The 22,610-nt window shown below is 34.3% G+C and overlaps 1 protein-coding gene across 1 annotated transcript in view; it reads right to left on the bottom strand.

The window, feature by feature from the left end:
- Positions 1 to 7,559: 7,559 nt before the first annotated feature.
- Positions 7,560 to 22,610, bottom strand: part of CCDC172 (coiled-coil domain containing 172) — a 57,964-nt gene continuing 42,913 nt past the window's right edge. Inside the window, exons 7-8 of the mRNA XM_019988600.2 lie at positions 9,021 to 9,108; positions 7,560 to 8,197 (exon numbers count right to left, since the gene is read on the bottom strand). Of these exons, the coding sequence (XP_019844159.2) occupies positions 8,156 to 8,197; positions 9,021 to 9,108 (130 nt within the window). The 3' untranslated portion in view covers positions 7,560 to 8,155. The remainder of the gene's footprint in view (positions 8,198 to 9,020; positions 9,109 to 22,610) is intronic.

Genomic DNA, 22,610 nt, shown 5'->3' with positions numbered 1-22,610 from the left:
AGATTCTTTACCAACTGAGCTCTCGGGGAAGCCCAATTATATTTCCAGTTAAACCTAATTAATGAAGTTTTCGGAGAAGGCAATGGCACCCCACTCCAGTACTCTTGCCTGGAAAATCCCATGGACAGAGGAGCCTGGTGGGCTGCAGTCCATGGGGTCGCTAAGAGTCAGACGCGACTGAGCGACTTCACTTTCACTATTTACTTTCGTGCACTGGAGAAGGAAATGGCAACCCACTCCAGTATTCTTGCCTGGAGAATCCCAGGGATGGGGGAGCCTGGTGGGCTGCCGTCTATGGGGTCGCAGAGTCGGAGACAACTGAAGTGACTTAGCAGCAGCAGCAGCAATGCAGTTTTATAAAAACAAAAAATAGAACTGAATTAAACAATTAAATGTAGCCTGTTTAACACAATATTGTCATTGCGTAATACTCATTCGGTTCGGCCAAGTCTGCTTCTTTCCACACTTGTAGGATGCTGCAAGGAGCAAGGATGACAAGGAGATAGGAATTTTAAAGTAAAGCTTTAAAGGAAACACATCTCTGGTGATAAAGCTGATTGACAGGTCAATTATCGAAGATCCTAAATAGAATGCCTTCACTTTATTTGATGGACCAATAATTCATGATGAATCTTTGAAGACTAAAGAAAAATACTAAATAATCAAGATTAACACACACGGAAGTTATTTCAATAGTCAACAACTTAGCATCAACTTTTCATGTGGTCTCAGGGTGAAAGGCTTTTACTTATATTTTTTAATTCAAAAATAAAATGTACTGATTAAACCAATAAGGCTCTTTTCAGTTTAGCAAAAGTAAAAGCAGTAGAGTAATGCTACTGAGATTTCACTTTTATGTTCCTTAAACTTTATAGTTTCTCAAGGGTACATGTGAAACTAATTTGAAACTAAGTATCAAATACATAGTATTAAAAATTATATATGGAACAAAAGGAAAATGTATATAGAGAGAAATTTTAAATTTATATCTACATAAATGGAGACATAAGGAAGGAAGAAAGAAGACAAGGAAAGAAGGGAGGGAGGGAGGGAAGGAAGAAGCGTCACTCTTTTGCAAGCATTTGCTATTTCCAAACTTCCTCCAATTTCATGACATGATCTTATTCAAGGCTGTACCAGAGAAATCCAGCAGGTGGCACTCATACATTTTTCTAAATGGGATGCTGAATTAAAAACTTCAATTGTTTAAATTTTGTATTTCAGGCCAGAAAGACCAAATAAATCATAGTTGGAAGCAAACACATTTGAAAATTTTCTATTATCGTGGAGAAATAATGCTTTTAAGCTGCTTTAATGCACATTCGTAGCTTGCAAGCAACTTACAATTTTCACTTCCATTCTAGCAGCTCATAGAAAGTAAGCATTCATAATCATTACCTGCCAATCAACAGCTTGATAATAGAAGGCTGTAAGTGACCACGAAGAGACTCACAAACATTTCTCATGATGGCATATGGGATCATTATTTTCTTCCACTTTCTCTTCCATGCTTTTATTGGTTGCTCTATATAGATGGGTTCTGAAATTAGGAAACATTATTACTACCATTTTCAACTAAGTAAACAGAGGCTCAGAAAGAGTAAGAAAATTAGAAAGAAAGAAAGTGAAGTCACTCAGTCGTGTCCAATTCTTTGCGACCCCATGGACTGTAGCTCACCAGGCTCCTCCATCCATGGAATTTTCTAGGCAAGAGTACTGGAGTGGGTTGCCATTTTGGATATGGTAATTCAACTAAGAAAGAAAGTAAACAATAAATGAACCCAGTTTAAGAACTGGATAACCAAGAAATCCTCAATTACTAAATATGGGTTTAATGAACAAGTTTATTCAAGCCATACTTCAACACACCTTTATTGAATACTTCCCATATGCTGACACTGTTCTAGGCTCTGAGAAAAAAGTGGTGCATAAGACACATAATACCCCTGCTCATGGAACTTTTGGTTTTATAAGCAAAAACAGACAAGAACGATTTCAGAAATCACAATAGTATGAGGAGAATTAAACTAGATGGTGTGATGTGATCATGTGACTACTTCAGACTGACTATTTAAAGGAAGGTTTCTCCCAGGAGGTGACATTTCAGCTGACATCTGGACTACAGAACAGATGGCCATACAAAGACCAGGAGGAGGAGCATCCTGGGCAGAGGGAACACAGCTTCGAAATGAACCCAAGGCCAGAGTGAGTCAGGGCTCTTTGGGGAGCAGAAAGAACAGAAAGAATGGCAGTTGTGGCTGGAGAGGAATGTGCAAGAAGGACAGGGTATGACCTGAGTTCTAAGAGGTAGCTAGGAGCCAGGATGAATGGATGAAAGAATGGACGGAAGGAACAACAGAAAGGGAAAAAGAAAGAAATATGAAGAGTGCTGATTTTAGGTTAATCAGAGATTCTTTTACATGCTGATCTTTCTGGACATTCTCCATTAGTCCATATTCTTGCCTTAGCAGGTACTGAAGACAGGAATACACCTCATTATGTACGAGTTTAAGAAGATGCCATCCCTCAAGTTATCACCTTAAATTATCAATAACTACAGGGTAGCACTGAAAAAAATCTGCAGAAAATGTAAAAAAGTGGGATGAATAGGTATTAATTTCAAGAGATACCCAGAAGGTGAATTTTCAATAATACTTGATTTGAGTCTGTTTTGTACTTCTCACGGAGTCTAAAGGATATTCTTGGTTAATTAAAGATTCATATTACTGATTCTGATTAGTCAATGTTTTCTGGAAGCAAAAGGGTGATTTAAATGATCCTCAATTTTCTGTTATCTTCTAATATTTACCTGTTAAGATTTTATTATAAGCACATTTTCAAAAACAATGTATTTTTAAGATGGTTGAAGTCCAAGAAATTAAACAGTAAATAAAGAGACCCACTGCCTTCTCCAATCTCACATGAATCAGACATCAATCAAAATCTCAGCTTTTTCTGCAAAAACTGCAATATATGTTAGACTTCCAACTAGAATCTCAATAAAGAGCTTTGCTTTTACTGGATAAAAATATTTTTATAAATATAAAAATATTTTTATAAATATAACCTTTATTTTACAGATTTTAATTGGCACCATATTTTACAGCTGACATTACACTGATTGCTATGATTGCATTCATGTCACCCATTTCCAACCAGGAGTTTCTTTGTCTAAATGCTACAAAAGCCATCAACATCATGTACTTTGGTGGTGTGAATTTACAAACACTTTCAGCAATCACAAAGCCCTACCCAGAAATATTCATTAGTAATTGTATTTGCATCTATTAAATGTAGATTAAGAGGATTTTATTTTAACAAGATTTTATTTACCAACTAATTAGAATGACAATTTATTACCAGTATGACAACAATTAACTTAGAATTAACAGAACAGTACAGCTTTTCTGGTTGCAAGAAAAAAAGAAAATCATTTTTCTCCCACTCTATGGGCCTCATTTCCCACAACTACTAATATCAGTCATTGTTATTAATTTCACATTTTTACTTACTCTTTATTTTCCCAGACATTTGAATTCTGCTGCTGTCAATTTCACAAAGGTCTTTTTAAGATGAATTTGCTATATATCAAAAGCAGCTGTTTAAATAAGCATTCGTAACTGTCAGCTTTGCTCTTGATACTTTGCATAGGAGCAGCTAGGACAGTGTTTTACCATCAGTCATGCCTTTCCTCGTTAGACTTTCTTTCCAATCAAAGTAAATATGCTTTTACAACTAGCATTACCCTGCTAAATTTTCCTCATGTTTAATGAATGTGACCCTTAGTTCATTCTAACAACGAACCAATGATATCCCTATTTTCCCTCAGAGACAGAGTTATTGTATTATTTCATTCATATATTAGTTGATGCTGTCTCAGTATCATTCCTTTGTCAAATGTCAGTAAAGTTAGTAAGAAAATAAAGGTTCTTCTCTGGTAGGATGATTTAATTATTACCAGACCAAGCAAAAGTTTAGTTAAATTTGAAATACAACGTTTAGAAAGTATGTGAACGTAAGTCACTCAGTCGTGTCCTACTCTTTGCAACCCCATGGACTGTATAGTTCATGGAATTCTCCAGGCCAGAATACTGGAGTAGGTAGCCTTTCCCTTCTCCAGGGGATCTTCCCAACCCAGGGATCAAACCCAGGTCTCCCGCATTGCAGGCAGATTCTTTACCAGCTGAGCCACAAAGGAAGCCCTTTAGAAAGCATATATGCAACTTTATGCATAAATGCAACTTTAGAAAGCATAAATGCAACTAATTATACATTCCTACCTCCAACATTTTCAAAGATAACTTCATTGTTCCTGTTCTTTCATTAAAAAAAAAAAAAAAATCTGGTGTGTTAAGATAAAAGGGCCACAAAACTCCGAGACCTAATCCCTGCTTTAGGCTAATGACAAAAAATATTTTTCATTTTTAGTTCACGTCTTGGAAAAAATTCCCTTGACAGAAAATGCTCTGAACAAGACTCTGAGTTTTTCAGGATGACAAAGGAGAGAAGTCAGGAAGAAACATAAAACTTGAACTAAAATATATCTGCTTCAGATACATTAAAATATTTTTTAGTATACTTAACAACTTTAAGTATCAAATTTTACTATAAATAAATATTTGAATGACAGAACACCTTAGCCTTCTACAGCCAGGATTTAAAAGCATATCAAATTTATTTCTAATCATGTCATTGAACTGCTACTGTTTTCTGGACTGCAAATAAATGACTTATTCATAATAATGTGACACAGTTCTGTATGATTGATTGGTACGAAATAGAAAGGGACTTTGTCCTCATCAGAGATTAGAATAGGGCCTGTCCAGTGCATGCTGTCTGTCCATCTGCAGTTAGCCAGCTGAATTACTGACTGCCCTTCTGGTAAAAGACTCAATAGACTTTTCTCAGCATAATATCTACTCTATAATAAATTATCAAATCTCAATTGACTCTGTTTTAGAGTCATTTCTAGATTCCAATTCACTATGATACAATGACTTCACTCTTATCTTGGACTTTTAAGAAACTCATCATGATTTATCAAGTTTTAAGAGAAAAAGAATAGGCAGATAATCCTCAATTTTTGTTTCTTTTACAGAAGAAAACTATTGATAAAACAATGAGTAGTTTAGAAATCTTTCTGATTTACAGGCCTTAAAGCTTTTCCCTTTCTTTGCTTTTTTCTTCCCATTTCAATAATTAGGCCAGGGAATAAAGAAAGGAATTTCTAGTCCAGTGGTTATGCTCTACATCCTGTAATTTTGTTGCTGTTTTTCCCCTGGCCAAATAGCTCCATTAATCAGCAGGAAAAACAGGCGGCAAACTATCTATACATCCTAGTATTATACCAAGTGGGGGGCTGAGAATCAGTAAGTTGCTTCTAAAATAACTTCCATTACAGGAAAGAACTATGGTAGCATGTCAGGAACCTCAGGGCTGTAGCAGTTACTCTGGGTTAGTTAGGCTTTAGTTACAACTAAGTATAGGGAAAATTTAGTGAATTCATTTAATGAATGAGCATTTGTTTGAAAACTGCCTTTTTGGATAGCCAATGTCGTGTTCTAGAGTAATTAAAGTCAGTCTGAGACATTTTTACTTAGGTAATTTCAGTTACTTTTTCCTACGTAAGAGTTTAATGAATTACTAATTCTTAAAAAAAAATTAAGAATAGACATCTAATATATTGTAGTTTTGTACACGCAATTTCTACTGATTGTTGTATTTCCTTTTTTCAGTGAACTTCTTCCTTTGACTACCTGATTCTAACAGTCCCAGTTACTCTGTTTGATATTACTTGAGCAGTGTAGTCTACCATGCAATCTTAAAACAATCATTTGACTGCTTGAAAATTAGTTTAAATCTTAAAATATTCACTTTAAACATTCTGAAATAATGAAAATATGTTCTGAGCCTTACATTTTTCTCAAATTCAGTTCATAAGAATTCTGACTCCATTACTGAATATTCAATCTAGATAGTCCATATACACGTTCATGAAAAGATTTTTACATCAGTAAGTTTATTCTGCATGTATGCCATTCTGTGTAAGTTATATAAATAATAGGCAGATCTCTACTTCACATTAATATTTTAGCTACAAAATCAATAATGAACAAAAGTCACTGATAAAAAGGCTTTACATGTAAACTTACCCTGCATATTAATGATATGATACACATTTAATAATAAATATTCACAAGACTCAGAACTTAGAATGTGGTTAGATAAATGGACTAAAATAAGACAGAAGTGAAGTTATGACTAATCCCAGTAACCACTTCCCACTCTATATTTGCATATAAAATAGACTGCAATTCCCTGGTACCATTACTTTTTTTTCTTCTTAAGCAAAAGTAATTTACTATTAAATATTTAAAGAATCAAAATAAAAATAACTTCTAAATATGCAAATTACTTAAACAGATGGCAACTGCTACACATCTCAAAAGAGAGTTTTAACTTTGCTACTTAAAAAAAAATAAGGATATAAAGCAACCTATACAAAAAGTTATGCCCAAATAAGATTTGATTTGAAACAATACTACCTTAATATCAATATATCTAAGACATTTGTAAACATCTCATATTTGATATCAAACTAATTCAACTACAATCACAAAACATTTGCATTCAGTACTTTGAGATATATCTTAAAATAGATTTTGTTTCCCTCCCCACCAACCACAATTTAGGGCCTTGTTGAACAGTTTCAATATACTTTTTTTTGTGCCATGATTATATTGCTATATGTACATCGATACAGTGAATGATAACCACAGGCAGAACTGTAGAAGCCTATATAATATTTGTAATTTGTACTTATGACATATGACTTCTAATTCTGATAGTTCCAACTAGGTAAAAAAAGAGAATGTAATAAATATCCTTTTATTTCTTCCTCTTTGTTTACTCCTGCTTCCTTCTTTCTTCCCACCACAAATATATAGTCTTGAGTTATACATGAAAATACATACAAATATCAAAAACAAACTATGGTTACACAATGGGAAACATGGAGGGAAGGGATAAATCAGGAGCTTGGGATTAACAAACACACACTACTATATATAAAAGAGATAACCATCAAGGACCTACTGTATAGCACAAGGAATGCTACTCATTACTCTGTGACAGCCTATACAGGAAAGAATCTGACATGATGAATACGTATACATGTTTAACTGAGTCACTTGACTGTGCACCTGAAACTAACACAATGTTGTAAATCGAGTATACTTCAAAGATTTTTTTTAAAAAATAATTTAAAAATTTTAAAGAAACTGATGAAAACATACCTTTCTTCCTAGTTAGGACTTCCAACAGCAGAAAGATCTGATGTGGGAAATTTAGTGACAGTACCAAGGTTGATCCAAACATAAGTACACTGTTTTCAGTTTCAATATTTTAGGACATCAGCAAAAGTGAATCCTGATGGCCAAAAGAAGACTATGGCCATCCAAGAAACATTTGGATGGCCAAGAAACATCCAAGAAGCAACCAAGAAGACTTGGTTACTCCCCAAGTAAATGACTTATTTCATTCTAACCAACACTGGCATTAGGAATAAAACTGGCAGGACAAAGTGCTGGAAAGTGGCTGCAGGTGCCCCCAGACTCAAATCTATAGATATATTTAGAGAAAAGTGGAGAAAGCTGGCTGCTCAAGATGAAAGGCCTCAGAAGGCCTCTGTCAAAAGACATCACCTTGTGATTACAAAGGATTAAAATCAAAGTAAACATCTTCGCTGGTGCAAATGGTACTGACAAAAATTGGGTCTATAATCTTTTCCACCTATATGTGTTTGATTTGATCCAAGGTAAGCTGCAAACAAAGAATGAATAACATCAGAAAGTACAAATCAGCTTAAGGGTCAGGGTGAATAAAAAATCTGAGAACACAATATCTGTTTCTCCTTTTTAATTCCTTTAGAAACACAATCAAACCACATAAAAACCGTTAAGTTTCAGTAGGTAACAAGACCAAAACTTATATTTTAGAGTTCTAATATATCAATTCTAGATATCAAACAACTCTAAATATTTTTAACCTCAAGTTTTCCATAACAATCTGTTGTAATGGGTATCATTCATGTATCTACCACAAAGATCTGATACTAAGATGCTTTGACCAAATCTTAGGATAGTTGATCAATTCTTTACAAGTTATTTGTTCCCTGATGATCTTTCTGTGCCAATGTCTGAAACAAAAACATACAATTTTTCATGAAACAAATGATATTCTTAATAAAAGAATTACATAAAATTCATGTAAATTTAGCACAACTGGGCATTTCTAAATTTTACTACTGAAAGTTTTAATAAAGATATAAATCCTATAAAATATAAGTCCTAACACAATCTATTGGAAAATTTTGAACAAGAAAATGTTTCTGGAAAATAAATATGAAAGAAAACAAACTGTATTAAATTAAAACTATATTTTAACATGCTTTAAAGCTAGCTATGTATGTCCTCTATTAAAACAGAGCATGACAAATACTTGTTCATTTTATAAACAACCAAAGAGGTTAAAAGCAATTCAAAGTGTTCCCACACAATCTGAAAATAGGTTTTCAATAATTGAATCCAAAATTCTTGAAATCATAAAAATCTGTAATAAGAAAGTTTTAGGGTCAAATATAATAGAAGTATAATTTATTCCTAAGAAAAACAAAAAGCTTTTAAGCATTATGATAGTTAAACTTCTTCAGTGCATTAATCCTCTAATAACAGTTTCAGTCAAGGGGATGTTGTGAGGTCAGGTTTAAATTTTTTTTAATTTATATTCTCTTTAAATATAACTTGTCTTATGCAGCATCAATTTTCCAAGACTCAGAACATTTCACAGGTTCATATTTTTACTTTAGTTTTGCTTGTTGCTGTTTTGTTTTTCGTATCTAGTGCAAACCCATGTGAAGGGCAGAACATTAATTTAATGAAATTTATTACAGTAAAAACATTCTTATCAATAGGTAAAAAAAAAAATGCTAAACAAAAGTTAAACAATCAGTGATAGCTTACCAACTCCAAAAATTCTATTTCTGTTTGGAGAGCATCATGAACACTTTGCATGTCGTCTTCCTTATAAAGTTCTAATTCTTTTTTAAGTCTGTTTTAAAGGAAAAATTCACTTAAGTAATTAGTTCAGCAATAAGTTTTATAATAATTCTTTATTAAATGAATAGTGGCAGATTTGTAGCTTCTATCATCACAATTTTAAGTTAACATTAAAGAATTTGGGAAGAGATTTTAATTTTCTATATTCTATCCATTAAAATTAGTCTAGCAAAAATAATTAAAGGAATAAGAATTTGAAAGATGAAAGAAGAAATAAAGCTACCTAATTTTCAGATGATTTAAAAACATACTTTGAAAACCCAAGAATCATTGATAAAACCAACTCAAATAATAAAACAATTCAGTAGGGTGACAAGATATAAAATTAGCAAACAAAAATAAATAGGCTTCATTGTCACCAACTAACTTGTCAAATAACTAACTTGAATTTCTTATGGATGGCTTGCTTAGTTGCTCAGTTGCGTCTGACTTTGTAACCCTTTGGACTGTAGCCCACCAGGCTCCTCTGTCCATGGGATTTTTTCAGATAAGAATCCTGGAGTGGGTGTCCATTTTCTCCTTCAGGGTTTTTCCATGAATAGGACATCAGAAAAATGGTTACTATCCCCAGTTAAATAAAATTTTACTTGATCCTAAGAAAAACTACTAATACTTTTTCCCCTGGTGCTGGGTGCATTGATTTTAAAGTTCATATATTAAAAGAAGAGAACAGTCTAGAAAAAAATCTTGAATTTTTTTTCAAGAAAGTTCTAAAAAAAAGAGAAAACAAAGAAGGATAACTAGCTCTATGAGATACTAGATCATACCATCACTCCTTCATAATTTAAAAAGTGTAGTACTGACATATAAATAGACCAGTGGGACACAGAAGATAGAAATAGCTTAAGAAACAAATGGACATTTAGCATATGCTAAAAAAGTCACCTAAAATCACTGTAAAAAGAAAAGATGGACTTTTTTAATAAGCTGTGTTAGAATAACTAGAGAGCTATCTGCTATGTGACAATAAATGGACTGTCAAAGCTAAAACTGCCTCTTTATCTCACAGCACATATCAAAATACACTCTAACTGGATCAAAGATTTAAGTGCAAAAATAATAAAACTATGTAAGGACAAAGTGAAAGTGAAAGAACAGGGAAATTCCTTTATAAGTTAATAGTGTTCAAGAACTTTCTCACTATGGTTCAAAATATAAATGAAATTTAAGAGTATTCAATTTTTTTTAAAACTGCACAGCAAAACACATGAGTAGAGTAGAAAGATGAATGACAATCTTAAAGAAAATACTTGCCACATATATCACTGATAAAAGTCTAATCTCTCTAATATGTAAAGGAAATTTATAATCAAGGGGAAAAAAGACCAAAAGGCTGATTAAAACTTGAAGAAGTCATAAAAAGTGAGTTCACAGAAAAAGTATAAAAATCATCCCTAAACATATGAAAAGTGCTCAGTATTACTCATAATAACGACTTGAAAGTTTACTACACAGGGATATCATGTCTCATCTATCAGATTGGTAAAACTCCAAAAACTTGACACATTTTTTTCATAAGCTGTGGGTAAACATGTGTACTCAAACACTGATAGGGGAATTTAAAATGGTTAAACTTCAAAGGAGAAGAATTTGGTAGTATCTAACAAAACTACATTTAAATTTTTCCTTTGACTTCACCATTCACCACCAGTAATACACCCTGTAAGTACAAAACAATATATGCACAAAGTTCTTACTGCATTAGTATTTGTAATCACCAAATACTGTAAACAGCCTATGTCCATCCTTAAGAGATGGGCTGAATAAACTATAGCACATCCATATAATGGAGTATTATATAGTATAAAAAATGAAGATAAAAAGAAACACAGAAAGATGAAGCAGAAACTAACAAAGTTGATCACCTATAACAGTGAGTGAAAATGGGGTGCAATAAATAAGGAATAAAATGAAACTCATCTGTGTGTATCTCTTTTTATATACTTTTGACTTTTGAACCATGATGATTATTTATATACTTGACAAATAAAATTAAATAAAGTTGAGAAAAAGAACCATAAAGTTTAACACAAAATGACAGCTGAATTAAACGCAAACAGAACAAAATAAATCTAGCTTTTTTAAGAAAAATTTAGAAAATTAGTTTTTCAAACTAATAATCACAGATAAAAATTAAAAAGAACTCAAGTAATTTTCAAAAATAGTAGTCTATATACCTTCAGTGAGATATGTTGTAAGGCAGTAAGAATTACAATGGAATCTTAAATTTTACTACTTTTGTTGTTAGTGAGGGTACACAGCTAGTTATTCTAAAATTATTTTAGAAAGTTATAAGAAATGGATAATTACATTGATATTGTTACAAACCAGAGTTTTCACTAGGAAAAGGAAGATGCACATAGAAAATGGATGGAGGAAAAAAAAACTCATTTTGGATTTGAATGGAAGAAATCAGTATAAAAATTTATGATTTAAAAAAAATGGCATTTTTATTTCTGTCCATTTAAAGTACTTGGAAGCAACACCCAGTAGTAATGAGCACATCTAGCATGCTAATCTTAGTTTCTAAAACCAGTACCAACAAAAGATACCAGGACTCCTTGAAACAATTTATCCCAGGGCTGAGGTGGGTAATATTCAAGGTGAGCCTAGAATAGTTTGTTGCACAAGAAGGAAGGAAATCGACCAAAAACTAAAGAAACATGTCTAAAGACAGAGAAATTTAGTTCAAGGGGCTGCCTATATCCAAATCTGGGACAATTTGAGCATCAAAAATAATGACAATAATGTATTTATAACACATGACATAAAAAGAAATTCATGAGTCCACAGAAAATCCTAAAAAGGAGAAATTAAAAGAATGGGGTAACAAGAAGAGGAACTTCTGTCTTTTTTCCCCCAGAGTTTTACTAGCTAACAAATGAACAGGAGTTCCATTATGAGAAAGTTGCCACTTTCCAACCACCTATGTAATAATTGACTCGGGAAGCATCATTAGTGGACGCTAAAATGACTGCGTGAAAAGTTCCTGGGAAAAGGCTATGCACAAGGTCTGAGTCATCCCCTATATCATTTAGTAAATATCCATGGAAAAGACTATTTTCTCATTGGAGTAACCTGGCAGACACAATCTTACCTAAGCGATCAAACCTAACATAACTGAAAATGAAACAAAACTGGCATTATATGCCTTCTGATGCAATGTTCTGAGGACACAATCTTAATTATATATTATTCTTGTCCCAAATTATTTAACCTGAATCTAATCTCTAAGGAACAAATAAGTCTAAATTGAGAGACATTCTACAATGGCTTATACTCTTAAACAACTTGATTAAAATATGGGCAGAGGATTTGAACAGATATTTTTTCCAAATACTACATATGAATGGCTAACAGGGAAATGAGAAGATGCACAACATCACTAATCAATTATATGTCAAAAAATTTTTTTTTAAGTAGAGGGAGCTTTTAGATTAAAAGAGATTTAAAATATCAGCTGCTTGTCATGTGTGGACCTTATTTGGAACTTAATTCACACAGACAAAATAACGACATTTATAAATAATTGGAAAGTTGAACACTGACAATATTTGATGAATTGTTATTTGTTGTCAATTACCTTATGTGTAATAATGGATTTTAGTTATATTTTTTAAAGTACTTTTTTACAGACATAATAAGATAATAATATGTATGATATGTTTCAAGTAATACAAATTGATAACTCTTAAAGTGACCACCTGTTAAGACCATCTGACCTGCCTCCTGAAAAATATGTATGCAGGTCAAGAAGCAACAGTTAGAATTGGACATGGAACAACTGACTGGTTCCAAATTGGGAAAGGAGTATGTCAAGGCTGTGTATTGTCACCCTGCTTATTTAACTTACATGAGTACATCATGAGAAATGCTGGGATGGATGAAGCAGAAGCTGGAATCAAGACTGCTGGAAGAAATATCAATAACCTCAAATATGCAGATGATACCACCCTCATGGCAGAAAGTGAAGAACTAAAGAGCCTCTTGATGAAAGTGAAAGAGGAGAGTGAAAAAGTTGGCTTAAAGCTCAACATTCAGAAAACGAAGATCATGGCATCCAGTCCCATCACTTCATGGCAAGTAGATGGGGAAACAGTGACAGACTTTATCTTTGGGGGCTCCAAAATCACTGCAGATGGTGACTGCAGCCATGAAATTAAAAAATCTTGCTCCTTCGAAGAAAAGCTATGACCAACCTAGCCATCATACTAAAAAGTAGAGACATTACTTTGCCAACAAAAGTCCGTCTAGTCAAGGCTACGGTTTTTCCAGTAGTCATGTATGGATGTGAGAGCTGGACCATAAGGAAAGCTGAGTGCTGAAGAATTGATGCTTTTGAACTGTGGTGCTGGAGAAGACTTTTGAGAGTCCCTTGGACAGCAAGGAGATCCAACCAGTCCATCCTAAAGGAGATCAGTCCTGGGTGTTCATTGGAAGGACTGATGCTAAAGCTGAAAGTCCAATATTTTGGCCACCTGATGCAAAGAACTGACTCATTTGAAAAGACCCTGATGCTGGGAAAGACTGAAGGCAGGAGGAGAAGGGGATAACTACAGAGGATGAGATGATTGATGGCATCACCAACTCAATAGACATGAGTTTGAGTATACTCTGGAGTTGGTGATGGACAAGGAGGCCTGGCGTGCTGCAGTTCATGGGGTCACAAAAATTGAGACATGACTGAGCAACTGAACTCAACTGAAAGTTAAGTGATAAGTACCTAGGATTCACTATGTTTTACTTTTTTACTTTTGTATGTGCTCTAAATCTTCTATAATAAAACTTAAAAAAATAGAGTTTAACAAAGATAGTGGCCAAAAAATCAACATACAAAAATCTGTTATATTTCCATGCACCAGCAATAAAGAGAATACTGATGTCATTAAAAATTTACACTTAAAACTACAAGGTATCTAAAAATAAAACTCACAAAAGATTTTTATTAAAAGATTAGGACAAAAAAACCCAGTATATTCTAAGTTTCCAGACGAGAAATCTCAGCTTAATAAAGATGTAAAATCCCTCAAAAGAGACTGTAGGATGAGTGGAATCATAAAAGATTTTCATGGATTTAAGCTGATTTGGAAATGTACATAAAAAAGCAAAGGGTCAAGTACAGCCAAGATATTCTTGATGACGACAAAGAAGTATAAAGGGAAGTATTCTGCTTTAGATTAAGATTCATTATAAAGTAACAGTAATTAACTAGTTAAAAGTTAATAGCGTGCATTTAACAATAATTAAGACAGTTATGAAAGAAATGAATGTTGACCAATTTAGCAGAATAGAAAACAGAATCTTAAAATAGATTCACAAATGTTATTCTGATTATTATTTTTAAATAAGAGATGGTTTTGCAGATCACTAGAGAAAGGACAAACTACTCAATAAATGGAGAAAAATAAAGCTATATCTTACTGTGGAATGTAAGCAAAAATTAGTCCCAAATAAACTAAAGACCTAAATGTGAAACACAAACCTTAAAAATTATTAAAGAAAATACAGGAGAATAACCTTCTGATCTAAGGTAGGGAAAGAGTTCTTAAACAAGACACAAAAATGATAACCACAAGAAGAAATGACTGATGATTTCAGCCGTCGTAAGAGTAAGAAACGTACCCAAGCACAACAGCAGGAAGAAAACCAAACAAAACTTCATAAGTTGGGACAGAGATTTTTAATGCATAAGAAATCTGAAAATATAGCATTTAAGAGAATATAGATCACTGGGGAATTTGGTAATGTGCCAATGGAAGTATAAATGGTTTAATCACTTCGACAGAAAGCTTGTCGCTACCTTGTGAAGTTCAACATTTACATGTCTTATACTCGGCAACTCCATCAGGCATATATCCTACAGAAACTCTTGCAGTGTGCACCAGGATGATCAAAACAGCACTGCGTGCAACAACAACAACTGAAAACTCAAATGTGCATTGAAAAGAGAAAAAGCATGTTCACATATCTATACTCAACAACATGGATGAATTTTAGAAACAAGTGAATAAAAAGCAAGTCCTGGACAGAATGATACCCTTTGTACATAACTCAAAAACAAGCAAAAATAACCAATATTTTGTTTTGGCAGGCATATAAATGACAGGTAGATTACATTTATGAATATATGACATAAAGTTAGTAAATCATAAAGTAACAAAGAAAATTATATATAAGCAAGGAAAGAATTAAGTAAGTCATACCCCACACACACACACACACACACACGCACACAAATGAAACACTCTAGGACAGCAATTACATCTGAGGTAAAGAAGGGAGTGTGGGTTAATGGAGGACCCCATAGCAAGATACTGGTAATGTTTTAGCCTAGTTCACAGGTCCTCACTATATTATTGTACTTAAGAACTAACACCTAGATAGGGGAAAAAAAACACAATAGTAATAAGAATGGATTGAGAAACAATACCTAATATATATGAAGTTCACTGTGTTCTGAACTTGTAGGAATTTAATAGTGAATAAAAATTCTGAAGGAATGCTCAAGTTGCAAAGAGAGAAAAAGTTAATGATTTGGAGCATTAGATGTTTACACAAGCATAAAGTCCCTCGCAAAAAATATTTTTTTAAAGTAAGTGTAAAGTTAAACGGAGAGGAACAATATACCATAGATGCTGCTATACAATGTTCATTTTAATATATATATCTTTTCAAATACATACAACAGTAGGGATCGTTCTTCCCACTATGCCATCAATACTTGCCCTTTTTCACCTTTCAGTTCAAATGGTTTGGTCAGAGCTCTGATGCCCATCAGAATTGGGTGGTGACTGGTTTCCATTTTAGTTAGCTAACAAGGAGGAGGAGAGACTACTTAAGTTAAGGATGGCATTTAAGATGAATTATAGGAAGCATTTCACAATTCAGCCTATAACCAAGTTGTAGAATTCAGATCTCACTTAAAGGAAAGATTACTGTTGCTAGCTTTAAAGGAGGCTGGGTGCTAATGGTATGAATATTTATGTATTTGCAGCTAGGCTGGAGCTCTATAATGGTAAGCAGATCTCATGCTTCAGTGCATAGACTGATTGCCTACAGGAGTCAAGAAAAGCTTCCCTCACCTACTGCACAGTAACTAAGGGCAGTTTGCACTGGTTACTGTCTCCTTTCTCTGAATCATCAGATATTGATGAGGATGGGCCAACATTGATAGTTGAGCAAAATGTATGTTCCATGTATTTTTATAATTTCTTGCATCATTGCATTTTTTTTTCAGTTACCTCTTAGTGCCATGGAGAAGCCTTAACTAAAAGAACACTCTTTTTAGTTATAGAAATATAAACAAATACTATTTAATTAGAAAGGAGGACAATTTTCACCCAAAGTCCTAGTACACAAATTCAATGAGATTAAAATGTAGGTATGCTTCATCTCAGGTCTTTTACTTCCATATGATATTGATTATGTAATCTTGCCTTCTAGTTCTTTCTTTTGCCTTATACTGTCATATATATTTCCCCCAGTTAATTACATTTGCCAATTAATACCATTTAAGATAAATATATAGTAGTTTAAGTGGCTATAACACAGTTAATTTAATCATTCATTTATAGTACAGCATTTAAGTTCTTCCTATTTTTTTCTACCATAAATAAATTTCTATGAACACCTCTGTTCATAAAGCTTCCTCTATGCTTTGGATTCTTTCCCTTGGGATACAGCTAAGTGAAACTACTGCTTTAAATGGCATAAACATTTTAAAGATGCTTACAATAACTTGTATACATCAAACTGCATTCCAAATACAAGCAATGTATACTGCCACAGCAATGAGTAAATTATCTCTGTACCATACTGTGGCCAATTTCCAGTATGGTCATCTAAGTATATCTTTCAAAATTTGATAAAAAAATTGATATTCAGTAGTTTTAATCTGCACTTAAATAATAAGATATATAACTGAATTACCTTGTCTTATTCACTTTGGTATCCCTGTAACTTGCAAAGTGTATGGGAAAAGCAAGTGTTTAATACATGCTTGTTGGATAAATACATAACTTAAAAACTACTGATTTTTAGTGTTTTCTTGCTGACTTTTTATCTGTTAATTTTTGATAAACTGTTACCCTTTGTTCATCATAAGTACTACAAATTTCTCCCAGATTATCATTCCATGTTGATGCCATTTCTGACACATGGAATTTTAGACCTAACATGTTAAGTCTATGAATCTTATCCTTTTTGGTTACCTTAATCACACTAGAGGTTTAATAAGCAATCCTTACTACTTTTCACTAGTTTTTCACGCTGTGACATTCTTAATATAATTTCTCTATAGTAATTCATATGAAAATTATTTCAGTGCCATTTAAACACAAAATACTCCATTTTAAAGATATATATGTCATGCTCTTTCATACACAATTTATTTATGAGCATGGGTTTCAAAGTTCATTCTATGAAAGTAGAATTTCAGTTTTCTAATTATGCATTCCTTCAGTCCAGGCCATCAGCAGACAGGTAGGAACCTCCACAGGAGGGTAAGGCTGAACTGATGAGACCTACTGAGAAGGAAGTAAAAGAGAGGAGTGCTACCAGCACCTCCATTACTACAAATCCTGGTTTGGGTGGATTAGGCATCACCTTTCACCAGGTATTTTCTATCACCTTCCCCATCCCACAACCAAAAGGGGTTGTTTCTAAAGATAAACATGTGAAAGTGAAAAAAAAATGTGCACTATGATATCAAAGGCACAAATGAACTTTGGAAATGATTAATATTATATATGGCTCATATAATAAGCAAAATTATTTCAAAGTTTGGGACATTTACAAACAGGCACATTTATATCAGAATATAACATTTAAAATAATCAACTGACTTCTACCATAAAAATTTCCCTTGTATTTACTTGAAGTTTTAATAACTACTGTGTGTGCCAGGAATTCACGAAACAGGGGATTTCTATTAGCTTGAAGGCTACATAATCAATGCTGTAAAGGCACTTCTGCTAGTGAATAAATGATGAAGTTTGACCAGAAAAATGCAGAGTCAACAGAAATATTCAACAAAATACATAGCTAAGAATGATCCTGGAATTAAATGAGGATTTTCATATTTTATAAATGTTAAAAACTAAAGAGATGATAGGGGTTGGCTACAGATAACTAATTTTTGACTAGTATTTTCTAGAAACTTTAGAACTGAGATTTTGTTACACCTGTCTACTTGGAGTTTATTACTGTGATAATCAAGAGTATTGCAACGTAAATGTGCATTATTTCCTCAATATAGACTAGATAACAATTCTTATTACTCTGCTAAATGATGTTACAGAAACACTTCCACAGTATTTAAGCATACATTTATAAAAATGCTTCTAATTATGAATATTTAAGTACTTCCTCCCATCCATCAATGGGAGGAAGCTTACAAAATATGGCATCTTTATACATCAGCATTAAAAAGAATCAAGTTGATCAGTACGTATTAATGAGTAATATCTGTTTTCTAAGTAATAAAGCAAACTACAGACCAATGTTAAATGCACAGGTGTGCACACACACACACACACACACAGACTATAAACTCTGACAGGATACGTGTTAAACTTTTAACAAGACATGAGAGAGGAGACTGATGTTTTACATTTTTGTAATGTCTATATTTTTTTTATTTAATCAACATAGTCTACTCTCATAATTTAAAACTATTCATATTTGGTAAAATAAAAAATATATACATATGTAAATATACATATTTATCTGTGTATCTTTCAGAGAGGTTAGAAGTATTCTAACATCATCATGTGCTTATACCTTCCTATAAATCTAAGGTGCTGGGGTCCAGCCCAGGTGGATCCAAGGAATTCAAAGGGGAGACGGCTTCAGCGATCAGGATACGATAGAATTAAAGATACAAAGAGTGGTTAAATAAGGATAGCTCAGTGAGAAAATTCAGTGGAGAAAAGAGGCTGAATAACTTGGTTTACGTGGAAAGCCAATAAAATTCCAAGACAAGGAATTTGCGTCACCTACGTAGGCCACAGGCGTCCTCCCGTTCTCCCGAAGGACAGGAGACATTAAGGCCTCCCTGGTCAGATCTTAGAAGCCCAGGCAAAATTAGTAGGCTTGATGAGCCTCCACGCTCCAGATGGGAATTCAGCCAGAAGGTGAGAGAAAGAACGACATGGGGAGACCAAGCTTCAGTGAACAAGGCCCGCGCTTTATTTTCCAAAGTAGTTTTTATACCTTAAGTTGTGCATAGAGGATAATGGGGGAAGGGGTAGAGTCAGCAGTAAGCCAGGCTTTCTTCCTGCAAACTTATCATATGCAAAAGTTTAGGTGATTTACATCATCTTCTGGCCAGGAGGCCTGTTAACATTTTATGATCCTTTCTTCAGAAAACTTATTTTTCTCTAAAGGTGATTATTCTAAAGTCAGGCGCCACCCTCCAAAAGCATTAGATAAAGTTGCTTTCCTATAGGGCAAAGGTGTGGTGGGCTATAACAAGAAAAGAATTAACTCAAAGGTCCAAGGTTACAAACATTAAAGCTATTATTTACATTCCTATACACCAATTATATTATTCAATACACTTCCAGGGACACAGTAGGTAAGGGATATGGAAACTTAGCAGCAAACATTGGCCCAAAAAGTGAAAAACTCTTCACCAATACAATTTCTAATCAATCTTTTAACTGCTCAAAGGAATCTGTATTTAGACAGTTTAGAACACCTCATACCTCTCACAGTTGGGAGGCTCTGAACAATCACATGTGGCTGGAAAAACCTATTCAGGCAGGCTAGAGAACTTCCAAAGGAGTTTGTGAACTAAAACACCCTTGTCACACCCAGGAACTTTATTAACTGGAGCTGTAAATTAACTCTTTTTCCGAGAAAGGGAGAGAAATGGTGGTGGGGGACAGCCCCCCATAAAGTCAGAGGTGTAGGTGAGAGCACAAAGCAGTAAAGTAGGCAGACTCTGGTTTTGGGGGTAGATGCTCGAGAATTTCCAGGGGGATTCCTGAGGCTCGATCCCGCCTTTGTGTACACCGAGCCTCCTTCCTCATGACCTTTGCCATGGGCGGAGTTCCTCACGCTGGCTCCCTGCACTAAGGACCACCAATGTGACCTCTACAACTAACTTAACTGGATGACTTTTTCATTGAAGAGGCAACAGCATTGATTTATTACTTCATATAAATGCATTTAGAGTCTCTCAGTAGCAGGTATATATTAACTTTTGTGCAGTTTCCATTGCAAATATGCTCTTCACAAAACCATACTATCTTCAAATGCTAAGAAAGAAAATCCAGGCTGTTGATTCTGCAGCTTCATTTCTGAAACAAACTTCCTGTTGCATTAAACCAGTACAAACATTGATTATTAAAAATGTAAAACCATTCTAAGTATTGTGAGTAAGAAAAAGCCCGAAATGTTTCAAGTCGTCTGGTATGTTACTATTTGGAGTAAATAAAAATTCATGATGAAGAATTGTATTTTGGTTATCCTGGTATTGATTAATAATAACAAATAATAGGTGTTGGAAGTTTGAAGGGGTCTATTCTTTGCTACCTGAATTCTGTGCATCTGAGAAACGAGGAAGGCAGAAGGGAAGCCAAGATGTCATGTTTGCTACTAATACAGCAGACACTAGAGAATGTGGCTTGTATCTATACACAAAGGATTTACTACTAATACTGAACCCAGAATTAGACTAACCTAACTCACACCATTAAAGGCAGATGCCAAAAGCTCTCTCCCATGAAGTCCTACCACTGTAAAACTCAAAGGATAGAGGAGCAAAGTAGAACACACACTGTAAGGCAGGCCAGACTCCAAGAGATAAGGCAAAGAAAGGAGCTGGTCTTCAGTTTATCCTTCCAAACTCAACAATCAGACTGAATCACTCCTCTCTACCTTAGAATAAGAAAGAAGGAGTTCTGGGGGATGGCTAGGAGAGTTAAACCAGTAAAGTTTTTTCTACATAAAAGAAAACAATCAGGAGCGGGAAGAAGAATTCCATGTGGCTATCCCAGTGGTTAATATATACCATGTGTTTGCAAAGAATATTGAAAATACATGAGGAACTTCTATCTTCTTTGTAGTAAGTTTTTTAAAATGTAGATATACTCACTGGAACAAATATTTATTAAACATTATGTGCCCTTGATTATGTTAGATGCAGGCACTGACAGAAAAACAAACAAGAAGTAGAGGGAGTTCCCAGTTCAGTGGGAGAGACTGATACACATAGCTATCACTGAATACGATCAGTCATATAATGGAATTATAATCTCTATGAACACAGAGAAGAAAACAGTAGAGGAATGCTTTCACGATTTATTATGCTCATTTATTCCTTCATTTATTTATTCAATACCTACTCTAAGCCAAGCTCTGTACAAAGGTATTAGTATGAGTATACCATGGTCTAATACTAATACATTTGTACAGAGCTTGGCCTAGAGTAGGTATTCCCCTGGAGAAGGAAATGGCAACTCACTCCAGTATTCTTGCCTGGAGAATCCCATGGACAGAGGAGCCTGGTGGGCTACAGTCCATGGGGTCACAAAGAGTCGGACACGACTGAGTGGCTACACTTAGTATACAATGGTAAACAAAGTAGGTAAGATCTTTCCCCTTATTGAGCATATGATGAGTGATGAGACAAACATGAATAAAATAAAGCACATAAATATATAATTACAAAATGGATTCTGTGTTAGATAGGACAAAATACAGTGTGTTATTAGTAAAAATAACAAGTTATAAAAAGATCACAGGGAATCTTCCCTGAGGAAATAGTTCAACTGAGATCTAAAGGATAAGGTATGTCCCAACAGGTAAGAGTCACCCTGCTTATTTAACTTCTATGCAGAGTACATCATGAGAAATGCTGGGCTGGAAGAAGCACAAGCTAGAATCAAGATTGCCGGGAGAAATATCAATAACCTCAGATATGCAGATGACATCACCCTTATGTCAGAAAGTGAAGAGGAACTAAAAAGCCTCTTGATGAAGGTGAAAGAAGAGAGTGAAAAAGTTAGCTTAAAACTCAACATTCAGAAAATGAAGATCATGGCATCTGGTCCCATCACTTCATGGGAAATAGATGGGGAAACAGTGGAAACAGTGTCAGACTTTATTTTGGGGGGCTCCAAAATCACTGCAGATGGTGACTGCAGCCATGAAATTAAAAGACGCTTACTCCTTGGAAGGAAAGTTATGACCAACCCAGATAGCACATTCAAAAGCAGAGACATTACTTTGCCAACAAAGGTCCGTCTAGTCAAGGCTATGGCTTTTCCAGTGGTCATGTATGGATGTTAGAGTTGGACTGTGAAGAAGGCTGAGTGCCGAAGAATTGATGCTTTTGAACTGTGGTGTTGGAGAAGACTCTTGAGAGTCCCTTGGACTGCAAGGAGATCCAACCAGTCCATTCTGAAGGAGATCAGCCCTGGGATTTCTTTGGAAGGAATGATGCTAAAGCTGAAAGTCCAATACTTTGGCCACCTCATGCGAAGAGTT

The sequence above is a fragment of the Bos indicus genome, chromosome 26, assembly GCF_029378745.1.
Source record: "Bos indicus isolate NIAB-ARS_2022 breed Sahiwal x Tharparkar chromosome 26, NIAB-ARS_B.indTharparkar_mat_pri_1.0, whole genome shotgun sequence".
In the NCBI taxonomy this organism is placed as follows: domain Eukaryota; kingdom Metazoa; phylum Chordata; class Mammalia; order Artiodactyla; family Bovidae; genus Bos; species Bos indicus.
The sequence above is the reverse complement of the archived record's forward strand: the minus strand, read 5'-3'. Positions and strand labels throughout refer to the sequence as shown.